At 39.4% G+C, this 15339-nt stretch overlaps 2 protein-coding genes across 3 annotated transcripts in view; both read right to left on the bottom strand.

Moving 5' to 3' along the window:
• Positions 1–15335, bottom strand: part of LOC110041977 (uncharacterized) — a 57450-nt gene extending 42115 nt beyond the window's left edge. Inside the window, exons 1-5 of one of the 2 annotated variants that reach the window (XM_020747297.2) lie at positions 14486–14645; positions 12019–12143; positions 10858–11055; positions 9701–9800; positions 7503–9032 (exon numbers count right to left, since the gene is read on the bottom strand). In XM_020747297.2, the coding sequence (XP_020602956.2) occupies positions 8812–9032; positions 9701–9800; positions 10858–11055; positions 12019–12143; positions 14486–14561 (720 nt within the window). In that variant the 5' untranslated portion in view covers positions 14562–14645 and the 3' untranslated portion in view covers positions 7503–8811. Of the gene's footprint in view, positions 1–7502; positions 9033–9700; positions 9801–10857; positions 11056–12018; positions 12144–14485 lie in introns of those variants that run through there. The other variant, XM_089293716.1, reaches the window with a different exon arrangement.
• On the bottom strand, positions 2286–5419 carry LOC149109132 (uncharacterized). Its single transcript, XM_089293717.1, has 4 exons — positions 5230–5419; positions 4437–4634; positions 3738–3837; positions 2286–3129 (listed from the first exon to the last, which is right to left on the bottom strand). Exons 1-4 carry the CDS (start codon positions 5266–5268, stop codon positions 2897–2899), a joined length of 570 nt encoding a protein of 189 aa, XP_089149843.1. The 5' UTR covers positions 5269–5419; the 3' UTR covers positions 2286–2896.
• Positions 15336–15339: the final 4 nt, after the last annotated feature.

The following is a 15339-nucleotide window of genomic DNA, read 5'->3' as shown; positions in this document are numbered from 1 at the left end:
TATGCAACAGCGGTCTCGCCGAGTGCTACTTTTGTTGTTAGCCGATCGAGTGGACTTATGTGGACTTATTCGATAATATCGATAATCACACGACTTGGGATCGGATCATCGATTTTGATCGATTACTAGTAAGAATGAATCTCATTCATTTGCATGTAGCTGGAACATAAGCAACATAAGATTATAAAAAAAATTATGATGAAAGTTTGTTTGGAATGCTCATTCTGTTTCCTCACTTATTGCCAACAACAAAAGCCGTCGTGTATTATTCACTGCAATGAATTTTTCAATATGCGATTTGCACGATGGCATCATTTGACTGGTAATGGCTCCTTAAGTACCATAATCCCGTGCGTTTTTTAATCTCATGCTAATTATCCTCGCCAACAACATGTTAACAACACAGTTTATTTTTGGCTAAGAGAGAAATCTATTCCACATCCGAAGACACGAAATAAAATTATGGAACATCAGAAGAAATAAACCTCTCTGCCACCTGCCCTGTCGCTAAGAGAGAGAAAAACACCAATGTCACCGCCTCGAGAGTGGAAGAAACTGAAATACAATACAGCATACAATATAAATTAACGCCTATGAATAGGGTCGTGTCGCGTAGAGTTGTCAATTAATCTCTTTGAGTGGAAGCGCCCAAAGGAAAACATTTAGGGTAATGGTTATTTAAAAGCCACTGTGGGCTTCAATATCAAAATAATAGAGAAAAAACGAGATGAATTCTGCCAGTTATAGTCAAATAAATACATCCTGCAAGTCTGCCATTTTAAGTTGTTTGCTCCGTCAGTAATCACGTGGTTGATTTGCAATTTAATCAGAAAAAAGATGATTGCGGGCGTGCTTTTTGAATAGACCATTTCTGAGTTGCCTTTTGCTTGTGTCAAAACGAGTCTTCATGTGAAAATGAGTTCCGCCTACAGGTTCATTTTCACGCAAATCAAACTTATTTTCATATGAGTAATTTTGCACGAAGACTCATTTTGCGGAAACAGAGCTACAAGGTAACTTGAAATGGCCTTTTATTGTCCCCAGAGTGGACTCATTGATGACGGATATAACTTGCGTGTGCCTCTTTCGATAATGTACGCAGTATTGGTTAAGCTATAGGCATCATTTTGATGGTTTACGCATGTTGCACGTGTTGCATCCGCATTCGTCAACAGTAACAGGCTCAACTTGCCAACGATGGGAAATCATTCAATGCAGAGGACCACACGAAGCAAAAAACAAAACGTATTGGTCAAGTCATCGGATGCCTTTCTATAGGATGCTCGCGTCAAACGTCACTGCAAGTGTATAATCAAAACTGACTGCAAGGCTGCCACACGGTAATTATTATTTCAATGTGTTAAGGGGGCCCCTTTCTCGAGAGCTCCGCTGGTTACTAGTCCCGAAAAGATGTTTTTAGTTTGCCGAACTTACATTCAAGACCTAGATATCAGGAACGAAAAAGAATGGACTGGTTTTTGAGCTAAGCCCCGCTCTACTATTCCTTAGATTTAGATTTTAAAATATGGCTTCGGGTCCGTTCAGCTACCGGGACTTTCGCGAAAGGGGCCAGAGACACGCCGAATGAGCGAATAGTCGGGCTCTGGGGACGAGAAAGTGAGAAACTCCGAAACTTTACGTACTCAGTTCCCGACGGCCAACATCACCAGTCTTACGTGACTGTTACTTGGCGGGAAAACACTTGAAGTAAAGCTGGCGATGTGCTGATTTTATTGTTGCGGTCTCTATCTGTTTGCTAGAAGAACTAATAAATACCTCTTACTAACCGAGTTCGAGGTCCATACTGTAAGTTACGGACCGAGTTTTTTCCCCTTCGATTTATGGCCCAAGCGTAAAGCGCGCGGGTCATAAATCGAAGGGGAAAACGAGGATCCGTAACTTACAGTACGGACCGAGAAGACGAGGTTAGTAAGATATGTATTATATCTCTACTGTGTGCCTGACGGGTTCGGAAACGATTTCTATTCACGCGGACGCGGAAAGGTTTCAAATTTCTGACGCACTTCGAAAGCAAAACGAGTCAGTTTGAAATTGTTTTTAAGTCGTTAGCACGCTTTATTACATAATTTAGAGCAAAAAAGTCAAGAACGCTTAGCGATAAATCACGAAACAGTTTGGCAACAAAATTAACTTTAATTTTAGCGGGCCGTACAGGATAGTACGGCCCGCTAAATTGACCAATCACAGCGCACGTACTAACTGAGAGATATAATAAATTGTTTTACGGTTGAATCTCCTAAAGAAAAAACTCGAGTTCACGTAACTCTCACTGTGCAGCTTTTTATTATCAAACATCAACGCAAACATTACTGGTAACAACACTTCCTTTAGAAAATGGCCTCAAGACTTACTTGTCTATTTTCAAAGCTAACATGCTAACCTTAGAACTACATAACCAGTCGAATTTAAAACGCTAGATAGTACACTTCTTTAAGCCGTCAAAATTTCCACAATATGAGAGTGAATTAAGAATTTCTTGAATCAAAATCTTACTAAAGTTTTTTTATACACTAGTCTCCTCATAGTTGTAAACGGATCAACATCAACAGATTAAAGAAAATTTGTCATCGGTTATAAACCCTTAAATGACCCTGAAACAGCTTCGATGAATTAAGCAGCAAATCAAGTTACGGTTTTAGAGTTGTGAGTAACATACCTCATGCCAAAAGAGATTTAAAAGTAATTATCAATTTAAATGAGACATTTTTAAACAAAAAACAATTCCTTTTACATTGCGTACACACATTGATGCGGTAATAGTATCGAAACAAACTCGTACCCAGAAACTCTATTTCAATAGGACAGCGGTTGCGTCTGGCAAGCATGCGCACTAAAGAATCAAAAGTGCGGGTACGAGATGGGTTTTACAAGCGGCTCAAGCCTCGTTCACAAACGGTCGCATTGGAACGGTACTCTTAGTGCTGGTTGCCAAGACGGAAGGGCCAGAAACGGGTTGCACGATGATGTGCCCTTGGTTGCTCGGTGGCTTGGATCTGCAGCAGCAGCAGCAACAGCAGCAGATGATCATGATGATGATGAAGACAAGAGAGCCGCCGATCACAGCTCCCTTACCCACATCAGACATGTCATACCACCAGGCAAAGAAACCTAAATAAAAAAAGAAACGTTTACAAGCTCAGTTTACAGTGAGAAATTCACAATGGATCGTTTTCACTGTCACGTGATAAAAAAAATAAATCGAAAACCATCCAGTGGATAAAGTCAAGAGATTGTGATGTTACAGGAGATTCATAAAGAAGACACTTCTCCAAGATTTAGGTCTGAGCGTTTTCCCAAACTTGAGACATTCGTCGAAATGTTTCGCAGAAATTTACAGAGTCCAGTATGAAAACGTACACCCGTAGCTGACTGATTTCTGTTTCGTAAACGATCGATGCCCCGTCGATGCCATTTTTAACGGTCTATGCCATCATTGGTAATTAAGCCTTTCAGAATGGCCGCTGCCATATCTGTTTTAGTTTAGGCCTGGACAGGGTAGAAACTGGTCATAATTTGTTGATGGAGTGAAACGCACTCACCAAACGCTTAATTGTTCACATTCACACTAGTTTGCTTGCGGTTAGCCGTGGAGAAGTAAATCATGATTATAATTTCTTTTAGGTCTGAAGTGGCATTATAAAACGCTTGTTATATGGTAAGGATAGTTTCTTTCAGTTAGGGGAATATTACTTGCTTTAAGACTTATGCACACGTACCACATGCATTGGTATTAATTGGCAAGTCTCCTTCCATCACGGTCGTCTTCACAGGATAGACGCCTTTTCCCAAAATCTCTCCTCCAGCCAGGAGTTTCACCTATTAACAGACGACAAAACTGACGTCAGATCTTTCGCCCTCTCATTGGCTGAGAGTACATACAGTTGAGTGACGTCACTCGTGGATCCGATGCAATTTCGGGCAGAAACTACAAAATTGCCAGAAATTGCCTCACATACATTTTGGATTATAGTGTAATGCAATTATCAAAGGTTAAGCATGAAACGGCCCTTTGTACCCAATGCTGCGCAATTTTCTCCAGGTCTTTGCTTTAGCCTGCTGAGTGCGGTAAATCTCTGTGGGATATCGATTAAAAACGACAATGTTCGATTCAAAGGAATTTGTAAAAACCTACAGATTTAATTTAATAGACTAAGCAAAAAATACTCACAACAAAAGATAAATTACTTAGATTTCCTTTTTCTTTCAAGATAAATTCCTTCTATAAACTGTTCTCGCGTGTAATTAACATAGTGAACTGTAGAGGTTAGTCACAACCATACAAACGTCAACTTCGTACAATGTGCGTTTGGCCGCGCGAAGCCTTGGAACCACGCGACTTGAGTAGAGTTCTGCAGCTGAAGAAACATATCACGATTGTATACTCATCATGAGTCCTACATAAAGTACCAACCCACCGTTAGACGTAGTTTGTCGCCGTCAGGAGTAAGTGCGACTTGTACGTACACACCAGCGGAAACGACAGAGGGCAAGGAAGCAGTGAAGCCTGGCACTGCTACGATGTCATCACTGGTGTAAGTATGAGACCAGGTGATATACAGGTCTGGAACGTCCATTTTGGCGGTTACACTCACTGGATCATCACACTTATTGACCTACCGGGTGATAAAATTAATATCAATGTTAGTCCAGTCTGTTTTCCATTCAAAGAGCACGATGTATGTTTTATTCAAATCATCTAGATGTGACGTCAAATTCTCGACATTACTTTGTGATGATACACATTACAACGAGTAATTAGTAGCTAATAAGCGTAATTAACATTTTGAGCTGGAATTAACCGGTTAACAGAGAATCCGCAATTTAGGTCGACTTCCTTATCAGCGTAGAAACTAAGATTTCCTACAAACGAGAATAACCCGTGTCCTCCCCCACCCCCTCCCCCTTTCAACCCCTGTCCGTCCCCTTCGGCTTTCTTCGCTTACAGCCTTCCCTTATCACATACTTCCCCCTACAAGAGAGCCTTTTCAAAGACTTGATATGCTTTCGATGATGAAACTGCTGACAGCAATGAAAAAAGTTTTAGAGACCAATTTAGACTCATTATGGTAAAACTGCGTAAATCAACAGCCACTTTGATCCATAAGGTTGACAGGGGGAAGGGGGGAATTAATGAAGAATAAAGTAAGAATAAAGCAAGAACCAATTCCAGAATCTTTTTGAACAAGACGTTTCATGATGTTGATGTACCTCCAGTGTGAGTGTGATTGGCTTCTCAACAAAATCCATTTTGCACGTGATTGTGCTGCAGTCATCGCTGATACTGCATCCGTCGCCTAGAGTTGTAGAACCGCCACAAGAACCGCCGATCTCTATAGATGAACCATCGTCATCGCTGTACTCGGGGTTTCCGTAATCGGCTTAAAAGAAAGAGCAATTGAAAGTTTTAGTTTGTTTCAATTGTATAATTACCCACTGTTTGCTGTTGTTTTAGGTTGATGCAATAATGAACTGAGAATTTCTTTCTTAAAACCGCAATCCTTTTCTGATCACTGACAAAAAAACAGTTGCTCAGAAACAAACACTGAGGTGCGGATCAGGGTCTGGTTGTTTAAAGCCCAATTAAGCTCACCCAGGATTAGCGAGAATTTCGATTTCAGTTTTGTGACTTTTCAGTGAGGGTTTCTGCTTTATATTGTTTGTCCTTCAGTTTTGAGTTTGAATAATCTCAAAGTACACACACAAAAAAAATAATACTTCGGTTAACTTTTTATCCTGGGTTAGCGTTAACCGGCTTTCAAGCAACCTGACCCAGTAGTTTAATCAGAACATCCCCGTTGTATTCTGTGAAAAGCGCGGAAATTAAACATGCAAGCGAAACAGCTTGTAAAAAACGCGAGAAAAGTGACACTTCACGACTGCCTTAGTTCTACAACTGATTGGTCGAGAAGAGAATACTTCGCCGTGAATGGTTGACGCACGATGCGCGAACGTTTTCAAAAATGATGCAGTAGAAACTAAAACAATAACATTAGACTACATGTATAACTTTGGAATATGGCCTGCATGATATATTAGTGGCCTAGTTTTGTCTACTGTTGTACGAAAAAATATCGAAAACCAGTTAAAAATCGGTCCTGTGTGTTACAGTGACATGTCCTGCTTCTTTTCTCTCGTCAACAGAATTCGAATTTGAAGTAAATATCCTTTCTTAGCAGTGCGATTGAAATTTCGATTCGACCAGATGTCTTCAGCGATGTTAGTTCAGACTTAACAAAACCTATTGAGTAGTCAACGGCGTGCGGACAGATACTCAGGCTGATTGGAGAATTAGGTTCTCCACGTACCCTCCTCATGGTATGGCTCGAAATATTTAACAATTATTCCATGAAACCGCGTTGGATATGAAGTGATAAATAACCAACGAGCGCGTAGCGCGAGTTGGTTATGATCACTTCATATCCAACAAGGTCGAATGGAATAATTGTTTTAGTATATTCTTAATCGGGTTTTTGCCGCCGATTTTTATTTCAACAATTTTACAGAGCGGAAAATTTTTAAACTTGGCGCACTGTTTTCCATATAAGATAAAACTCCGACTAATTAACAATTATTCCATGAAACCGCGTTGGATATGAAGTGATAAATAACCAACGAGCGCGTAGCGCGAGTTGGTTATGATCACTTCATATCCAACAAGGTCGAATGGAATAATTGTTTTAGTATATTCTTAATCGGGTTTTTGCCGCCGATTTTTATTTCAACAATTTTACAGAGCGGAAAATTTTTAAACTTGGCGCACTGTTTTCCATATAAGGTAAAACTCCGACTAATGGCTCATAGTCGGAGTTTTTGAGCCAATCAGAGAGCTAGAAATGCAATAGTCGGAGCTGAGAATATACTAATGGCTCATAGTCGGAGTTTTTGAGCCAATCAGAGAGCTAGAAATGCAATAGTCGGAGCTGAGAATATACTAACATTATATAGTCGGAGTTTTTGAGCCAATCAGAGAGCTAGAAATGCAATAGTCGGAGCTGAGAATATACTAATGTGCTTTATACAGCTGTTTCGAGAAAGGTTATCGGAATAAAGCGTAAAAGTGCACGCGACAAACCCGAAAGTTTGTATGGGTAGTAGAAGAGAGCTGCTGCATGCGCTGAATTCTTAAATAGATAAAACAAATTGGTAAATGTCATTTCGTACATTTTCTTTATCATAACTGGTAGAAGCATAGCTTTTCGCCACCTGAATTTTCTAAAAGTTATGTAACAGTGCCGAGAAAAGCTGCATAAAACAGCAAACTCTTCGGTCTTATGAGTACTGGAAAATCAAATGTATTCTTGCTGATACTGTACGTGTTATTTCCGGCTACACCGATATGCAAAATTCCAATGAATACGCAGCCTACTACCATTTGGTCTTGTCGCGTATGCTGGACGCTTCCATCCAACATCTTTCTCGAAACGGGCAGGAGACACTCTGTAAATTGTCATTGCAACAGGTGTAATTTGTGATACGTGTAATTTGTTAAAAGTGTGTCGCTTTAATAAATGTAAAAATAAAATAATATCAAATTTTGATGTTTTTTTTCAGATATGATCATTCTCCGCAGTTCAATCATGATATTTTATATATTTACTTGAATACTGCCATTCTTTGCCATTTGATCCTACAATAAAGCTACCATACAAATATCCTGTCATTTTACCCAGTTACCATAGCAACAGTGTAACCTGTTAAAAACAGCTCGGTGACCCCCATTTTATGTCATCGAACTGTGATAAGCATGATAAGATGCAACGATTTTGAAAACTTCAATAAATCTAAATCTAATAATAACTCCCGACGATGTCGAAACGTCGTTTATTCCTTTTGCCAATTTTTGTGTAGATTATAATATTACTAATATATAGATTTAGCTAAGTCTAAGAGCGGAGCTCCTGGGCCGAGCTTACCCAGGATAAGTGAGAATTTTGATTTGACTTTTTTTTTTACTTGGTGGTGAGGTTTTCTGCTTAAATTGTTTGGTCTTCTGATTTTGAATAATCTCAAACTACACAAACAAAAGCAGTAAAAAACACTTTTATACAAGAAAAATTTATACTTCGCGCAACTTTTAATTCTCGGTTAGCGTTAACCGGCTCAGTTCCGAACAACCCGGCCTTGATTACAGTAATTTAACCTGGTTTGAGACCGCGAACCAATCGAAAGGCCGCTACTTGGTCAGCAGTTAACTTCAAAAAACACGTGGTCTCGATAATCTCAATTTGGTCACGTGATACTGGTCACGCGATATTGGTCAGCGGACACCTTGTTTTGACAGGTGTCAATTGACCATAGAATGGATGTCCAATATCAGATGTACGCTGTTAACTAAGGTCGCATGTCCTATTAGCTGGAGTATAGGCGCCATGTTGCGCGACATCGTCGTCGTCGTGCGCACGCGCCTACGAGCAACGCCGCTAGCTATTTTTACCAATGAGAAAAGCGATTTACGGATTACTTTGAGTATGGGGCTCCGCTTGGCAGCCCTTCGGACCGTCGGAGCTTCGCTAATATTTAGTTTTCAACTGATCAAAATAAACGAATATTGATGAAAACTTTGGATAAACATCAGTTGTTCCTTATTAAGGCTTTACGTCGCGACAAACGTCAAACCAGCCTTAAGAAGCATTTCCTCTCATGTTGGGCACTCGCGCAGTCCCGTGACCAGAACCTAGGTATATATGATTCCAACCAAACAGTAGTCGCTTTTGTCAGGCATGCGAAGTAACCGATGAATACTCTGGGTACGGGATTGGTTTCTGCAAAGGGCGTGGTGTCTCATGTTCTTTAGGCCTGCGGCTGCATTGGAAAGACGACGTTGGTGCTGGTTGCCATGAAAGAAGGGCCAGCAGCAGGTCGTACGACGATCATCCCGTGGTTGTGCGGTTGGTCGGACCTGCAGCAGCAGCAATAGCAGCAGATGATCATGATGATGATGAAGACAAGAGAGCCGCCAATCACAGCTCCCTGACCAACAACAGACATGTCATACCACCAGGCAAAGTCACCTGAATAAAAAAACGTTTACAAGCTTATATACCAATGAAAGCTAAGATTCAGTGGAGGGACATTTCAAAATTTTAATTTACTTATTTAGATTAAAGCTAAATTGGTACTAACAAATAAAAAAGAAACATGGACAGTTGAGACTGGGAAGACTGAGCAAGATTTTTCTTGTGAATTTTTGTCTCTTTATTAAGATTTTTACAATAACTGCGGAAATTTCCGCACGCTCATTGACTAATTTTCATTGTCAATAAGCGGACAGACAGATGAATTTATAATTTATGCGATGCGTCAACGAGCAAGACCGGACAATTTGACAATTTGCTATCGTAAAAAACAAATTGGTATCAGTTTTTCATGCTTTTGTCCAATTATTGACAATGAATTTCGTCATAACATTGTCAAATTAGTCTGCAGATCTACTCGGCTATCACCTTGTGGATCCACAGCTACTTTGACAATGTTATGACGAAATTTATGATTAATAACAGGACAGACTCATGAAAAACGGACGTCAATTTGTTAAGTGGAACATCTGTTTAAGTCCTAAAAATAGTATAACACGGGGAGCCCAGGAGAATTAAACATTTGATCAGATCAGAGGCTAACGTGATGTGTAGTTTGTAATCTTGAAAAAAAGCAGTTGGTTTTGAGAGAAAAACACACGTACCACAATCATTGGTATTAATTGGCAGGTCTCCCTCCATCACGGTCGCCTTCACAGGATAAACGCTATTTCCCAAAATCTCGCCTCCAGCCAGGAGTTTCACCTGTTAACAGACGACAAAAACTTACGTTAGATTTCTAGCCCTCTCAAATGAGAAGATGGTTTTTCTGTCAGTGACGCAGGCATATTCGGAAAAACTTTCCCAGTTCTCCAGCGAGGAGTCGAAGCTAAGACCTTCCGGTTACTAATTCAAATGCTCCACAGAGCTCCTATAGAAGACTTGTGGAAGCTAAGGCCATTACACTAGGTTCGTGTCTCTGTTATCGATGTTGTACACTGTGTTCCATTTTCTCGGACTTATAAGTTTTAAGACACGCTTTAAAAGAAAACAAATGAATGTAGAGGAATTATTTCCAGTTTAAACTGAAATTTGACAAAGTGAGAGTCAAGAAATGGTGCATTATATGACCTTTTTCGTATTGTGTTTCCAAAAACGTAAGTTTCGCCGCACCTCTACAATTTAGCAGTTTCAACATTTTTTGTAATAAGAAAATAACGCGAATGTCACGTTTGTGTTTGGGAAGACTGATGACGTAGCAAAAGTGTGTTTAAGTTCCGAAACTTGGAATAGGTAGAGTTTTGAGGCTCAAAAACAAATTAGAACGCAGCCGCGCTAGCCAGGGAAAAGGCCCTGGGAACGAGGTTGGTAACGCGCTCTAACGCTTGTAACGAAGCTGCGCTATCAAACTCGAGCTCAGTATTCGTAAGCGTGCATCATAATCCAATGACGCTCGCTCATAGCTTCGCAACTTGGCAATGTTATAAAGCAATTGATTCATTCTTTTAGCTGTACATGGCTGTGTATTGCTGTGCATTGCTATGTATTTTGCGCCTCATGAAAATATTATGCTTCTTTCATGCTTTCCAAATTTCCTGTGTGCATCGTAACATTCGGAACACTTTCGGTTGCAAAGCTTGCGTTCATTTCTATTGGCACTATATGTTAAAACAGGTCGCAGTTCAACCTCGTTACCAGGGTCTCTCTAAAAGAAGAGAAACCCCTGGAAAGAGTTTTGTCGTGGCTCTCCCCAAATCGCTTGCAAAAGTATGGAAAACCTCACTTAATTGTCGAGATTGATCATGAGTTCTACACAACCCACCGTTAGACGAAGTTCGTCGCCGTTAGGAGTTAGTGCCACTTGTACGTACACACCAGCGGAGAAGAAAGAAGACAAGGAAGCAGTGAAGCCTGGCACTGCTACGATCTCATCACTGGTGTAAGTGTGAGACCAGGTGATACGCAGATCTGGAACGTCCATCGAAGCGGTTACACTGACTGGGTCATCACACTTATTGACCTAACGGGTAATAAAATTAATTTCATGTTTAGTTAAGTTTAAACTGAAAGGTTAATAAAATCGGTAATTTTTTTTCCACACAATAATTTTTTTGTTGTTTATTTATTTTTTCTATCACGTGTATGTGGGTTCAGTTTTTTTTGTTCAATTCTTGAATGCTTTGTCACTGCACGGTCCATCTGAGGTTTAGCTGATAGCTCAGAACATTTTGTGTGAGAAATGAGGTTCTGTATTGAGCATCAAACCTAACAACTGTTGGCGAAAATCATGAAATTCTGGCTGAATGTGCTCACTGATAATCAAGTGACAACAGCAAAGAAAAGTACAAGTTGTCCTGATTTATGTCCAGATTTTAAGAATTTAAATAAAATGAAATTTTTTCCGATGAATAAGGAGAATTACTTTTTGGATTGGGATTGAAGAGGTGACTAGCGAATCCAGAAACTAGGATTGATTTTGTCAATTGAGGTGCCTTTCTGAAAAGCGAGTATAAACGATTTATCACTGACACAAATGAAGTACTCTCTACGATAAACTATTGAGATCGATTTAGAGTCAATGTGACAAAAATATGTAAGTAAGCGTACAAACTAAATGACAAGAATTTTCTGATTAAGAACTAAAATCTTTCTAATGAGTTTTGAACTAACAGTATAGGTAATCGTATGAATGCGAATTCAATTAAGGATTTACAGTACGAGTGATATTTGAAAACTCTCTCAAAATTGCATTAGCCTTTAGGCGAGTACAATGTGAAAGAATTTTCAAATATCACGGGTAGTGTACATCCTTAATTGCTCGAGCTTTCATAGTATTACTCATTTATTGTATGACTGAAAAAATTACGAACGCGCTTGCACGCTAATTTGCACCGCTGTGCAAATTTAAAGTTAACGAAAAATTGGGCTGCTCTCAGCCAGTCACAGTGAAGTAATTTTCTCAGTCATATAAAAAAGTGGTTACCTTGAGCTTAAAAGTGATTGGCTTGTCGACAAAATCCATTTTGCAGGTGATCGTACTGCAATCGTCACTAATGGTGCATCCGTCACTGAGGGTTTTTCGGGAACCCGTGCTACAGAGAGCGTCAACTAAAAAGGAATTGAGACTAGTTTATCACGTCTAAGATACCAGCAAGACACTTAACACTCACAGTGCCTCTCTCCACCCAGGTGTATAAATGGGTACCGGCGAATTTAATGCTGGGGGCAACCCTGCGATGGACTAGCATCCCATCCAGGAGGGAGTAGAAATACTCCTGGTCACTATTGAAACCGGAGGTAAGCGCTGGCCTGATGGGCCACTTGGCTCACATACTGACTTTGCCTTAACTGAGATATCAGAAGCCCTTCTGGAATAACTTTCCAAACAAGGGGCAACACTGAGAAAAAGAATAACATAACAAGCCAGAACAAGTCGTGGTGACGTAATGTATTCGATGCTCACGAACTTCTCTCTCCATCCACCGCCTTTGTAAAGTTTACATTAAGTTTTACTAGCCATTTCAAACAGGTTACACTCCTTTATGGAAACCCGAAAGTAAAGCGAAGCCTAGAGTTTTGTGCGGTCATCCTTACTTGTGCATGGTACAGTAAAAACCCGCATAAAAGAACAAGTGGATTAAGAACACTCAGGCTGAAATTTGGTCAAAAATGTACCATAGACATTCAGCCTGAAAGATGAAAATTGTTCTTATATATAAAAAAAAATTGGCTGCCAGTTAGATTAGAATAACCTACTAGGGTACAGTACTAGGTACAGTACTAAGTAGATCAATATATGTGATATCCATTAACTAATTAAAATGTTGTGCTTGCACATTGATTTCATCTGTTGGTAGTCTATGCAATATTTAAGAACACCTTAAGAACATTTTCAGGCTGATTTTGCAGAAAATACCTGATATTTAAGGACAAAATCAGCCTGAAACCTCAAAATACGTTTTCTTTTATGCCGGTTTTTAAAATAATGATTTTAATAACAATAATACATTGGTAAGGTACTGTTTCCCAATGGGTCAGAAGCACCTTGGTCAACACAGCAAGTTTTTCTTTGCTTGTAAATTTAATTTGCAGTCTCGTTGGAAAAACTTCTTAAAATGTTCCCTTGTGATCAATCAAACTTAGCTGCGTAACAAATACCGAAAAGCTATCGCTCATTCTACTCCTTTTTATATCGTCTTCGTTAACTTCAGTTGGTAATTTTCACATTTAAGTCCTTTGCTTTTTTTTTTATAAATGACAAACTTTACAAATTTAAGGAGACTGCCTACGCATTTAATAACAATTAATGATCAGCGAGGCCATCAACATAAAATGTTTTGTTTTCCATCGACCTCTCTCGTAAAGTGAGTCGCTCGATCGGTCAGTCACAGTTTAAAAAAGAAAATGTAACAAAAACCGAAGAAAAGAAGTATTGAGAGAGACAAGCGAGCTTGATTAGATCTTGACGGCCGTGACTGCCATTTTGCATAGAGCAACTGTCACACCGAAAGGCGTTCGAAGACTTCAGCTTATGTACGAAGGTTGATTTAGATAGGTGTTTAGATGCAGAGTCACTTGAAGATGTATATAAGGGGAGCGTATTAAACTTTGAAACACCGAAAAATGGGAGAAGGCAATGGATCAAAACTATGTTTATATTATTATTTTTTTAAGAAACTGGATGCGTCAGGCGATGGGAAATGAAACATTTTATAGGGCTGGTCTAAGAACATTTCAACCGACTAGAGAAAGCGAGAAGAAACTAGACAAGTCAAAGCGGTACTACAAGGAAACAAGAATCTCTTGTCCTTTATGCAAGGCGGAGCACTGGCTAGGTAATCCAACAAACCGATAACCAGTGGCTCCCATATGTTCAGGGTATCTCTGAAAAAACATGGCTGCTTATTAAAATAGACAAAAAATCAAACTCTCTTACAAACCACAAGCAACCACGAGCAATCATTGATGCAGTTCAGTGCCGATCAGCTGAAATCTAGCGTGACATGCAAAATGAATTGCAAACAGTCCGAATTTGCATGCTTTATAAACCAGACAAATCCCTAAATAACACAAAAATCTGTCTTAATGTTCGACCAAACTCCAACGTAGCGATCTATAGGGACAAAAGGAGAAATCAAATCGACTTTGGCAACGTTGAAGTCTTTGCACGTAAGGTGAATTTTCAGGCCCAACTCTGGGAATAATCATATTATCATCTGATTCCAGAGGATTTAAAAACAGAATAATGTTTAGAACGGTTATAAATCTCGTGCTATGTGTTTCTAAGTCACAGAAAACAGTCTTCCTAACTTTCCGTATAAAGAATCAATTGTATCAACACAAAGGCCGGAGTGGAAATTTCCATTAATGAAGAACTCAACTTTACACCGACTGAAATAATTAACGATTACCACAAACTGATATGACATAAAGTTAGTCTGTAAAATTACCTGCAGTGGAAGAAATTAGTTGACTAAAAACAAGGATGAAAGATCTTGCGGCCAAAGTGGTTCTTGGAGAAAACATTTCAACGGAGGAAGACAAAAAGCTTCAATATGCAAATATATATCATGGCGTCTGGAACGTTCAGCGTCGACCGCTTGATTGACACGGGTTCCGGGATTTCCGGTTTGACCGGTTTTGTAGTATTCTTAGAACAGAAGTGACGTTATATATAACATACAAACATTAACAAAATACCATATTTAATTTTATGCAAGACTCAAGAAAATAGCGTGGAAAACACAGGGCTAAGTTAAAAAAAGCTACGAATATTTCTAAATATCCCTAAATTTTCTAAATATCTTAATATTTTCTAAATGTCTCGGAAACTTCTAAATATCCCCCAAAATATCCGGATATTTGTGGAATGGACAAGGTCAGCAACTTTTACTGCACAATGAAACCCATTTTTATATATCATGAATCCTGCTGGCTACAATTTTTGGTTGACCTTTGCAGAAAAATTAAGTAACGCTTTCTTTTACATTAAATAGCTCGTAGAGATGGACTAGTGTTCACTAAAAGATGTTTGAACTGCCGGTGCAAATTGGCAGCCATTCATCGCTGTAAAGTCCTACGTGAGTAACTCATTTCAGTGCTGCGATGTCAATTTCAATCTTTGAACCAATCACGCGCGGCGAAAGTGAGACGACATTGCCGTGAAAACTATGAGATGATCGGATCGTTACTATAATACCACACGAGCACATACGAGTAACATACGAGTACATACGAGTAACATACGAGCATATGTGCATATTACTGGTATGTACTCGTATGTTATTCGTCATGGTACTCGTAT

The sequence above is a fragment of the Orbicella faveolata genome, unplaced genomic scaffold, assembly GCF_042242905.1.
Source record: "Orbicella faveolata isolate gen_17 unplaced genomic scaffold, um_ofav_v1 contig_25, whole genome shotgun sequence".
Classification (NCBI taxonomy): domain Eukaryota; kingdom Metazoa; phylum Cnidaria; class Anthozoa; order Scleractinia; family Merulinidae; genus Orbicella; species Orbicella faveolata.
This window is presented reverse-complemented; position numbering and strand designations above follow the sequence as displayed.

What these genes read in the sequence shown, in the direction of transcription:
- LOC149109132 (XM_089293717.1), bottom strand. Translation starts at nt 5,268, where the DNA reads ATGGATTTTGTTGAGAAGCCAATCACACTCACACTGGAG. An exon ending in GCGACAAACTACGTCTAACG is followed by an intron (nt 3,838 to 4,436) that starts GTGGGTTGGTAC and finishes GTCTGTTAATAG; the next exon opens with GTGAAACTCCTGGCTGGAGG. An exon ending in AATTAATACCAATGCATGTG is followed by an intron (nt 3,130 to 3,737) that starts GTACGTGTGCAT and finishes TTTTTTATTTAG; the next exon opens with GTTTCTTTGCCTGGTGGTAT.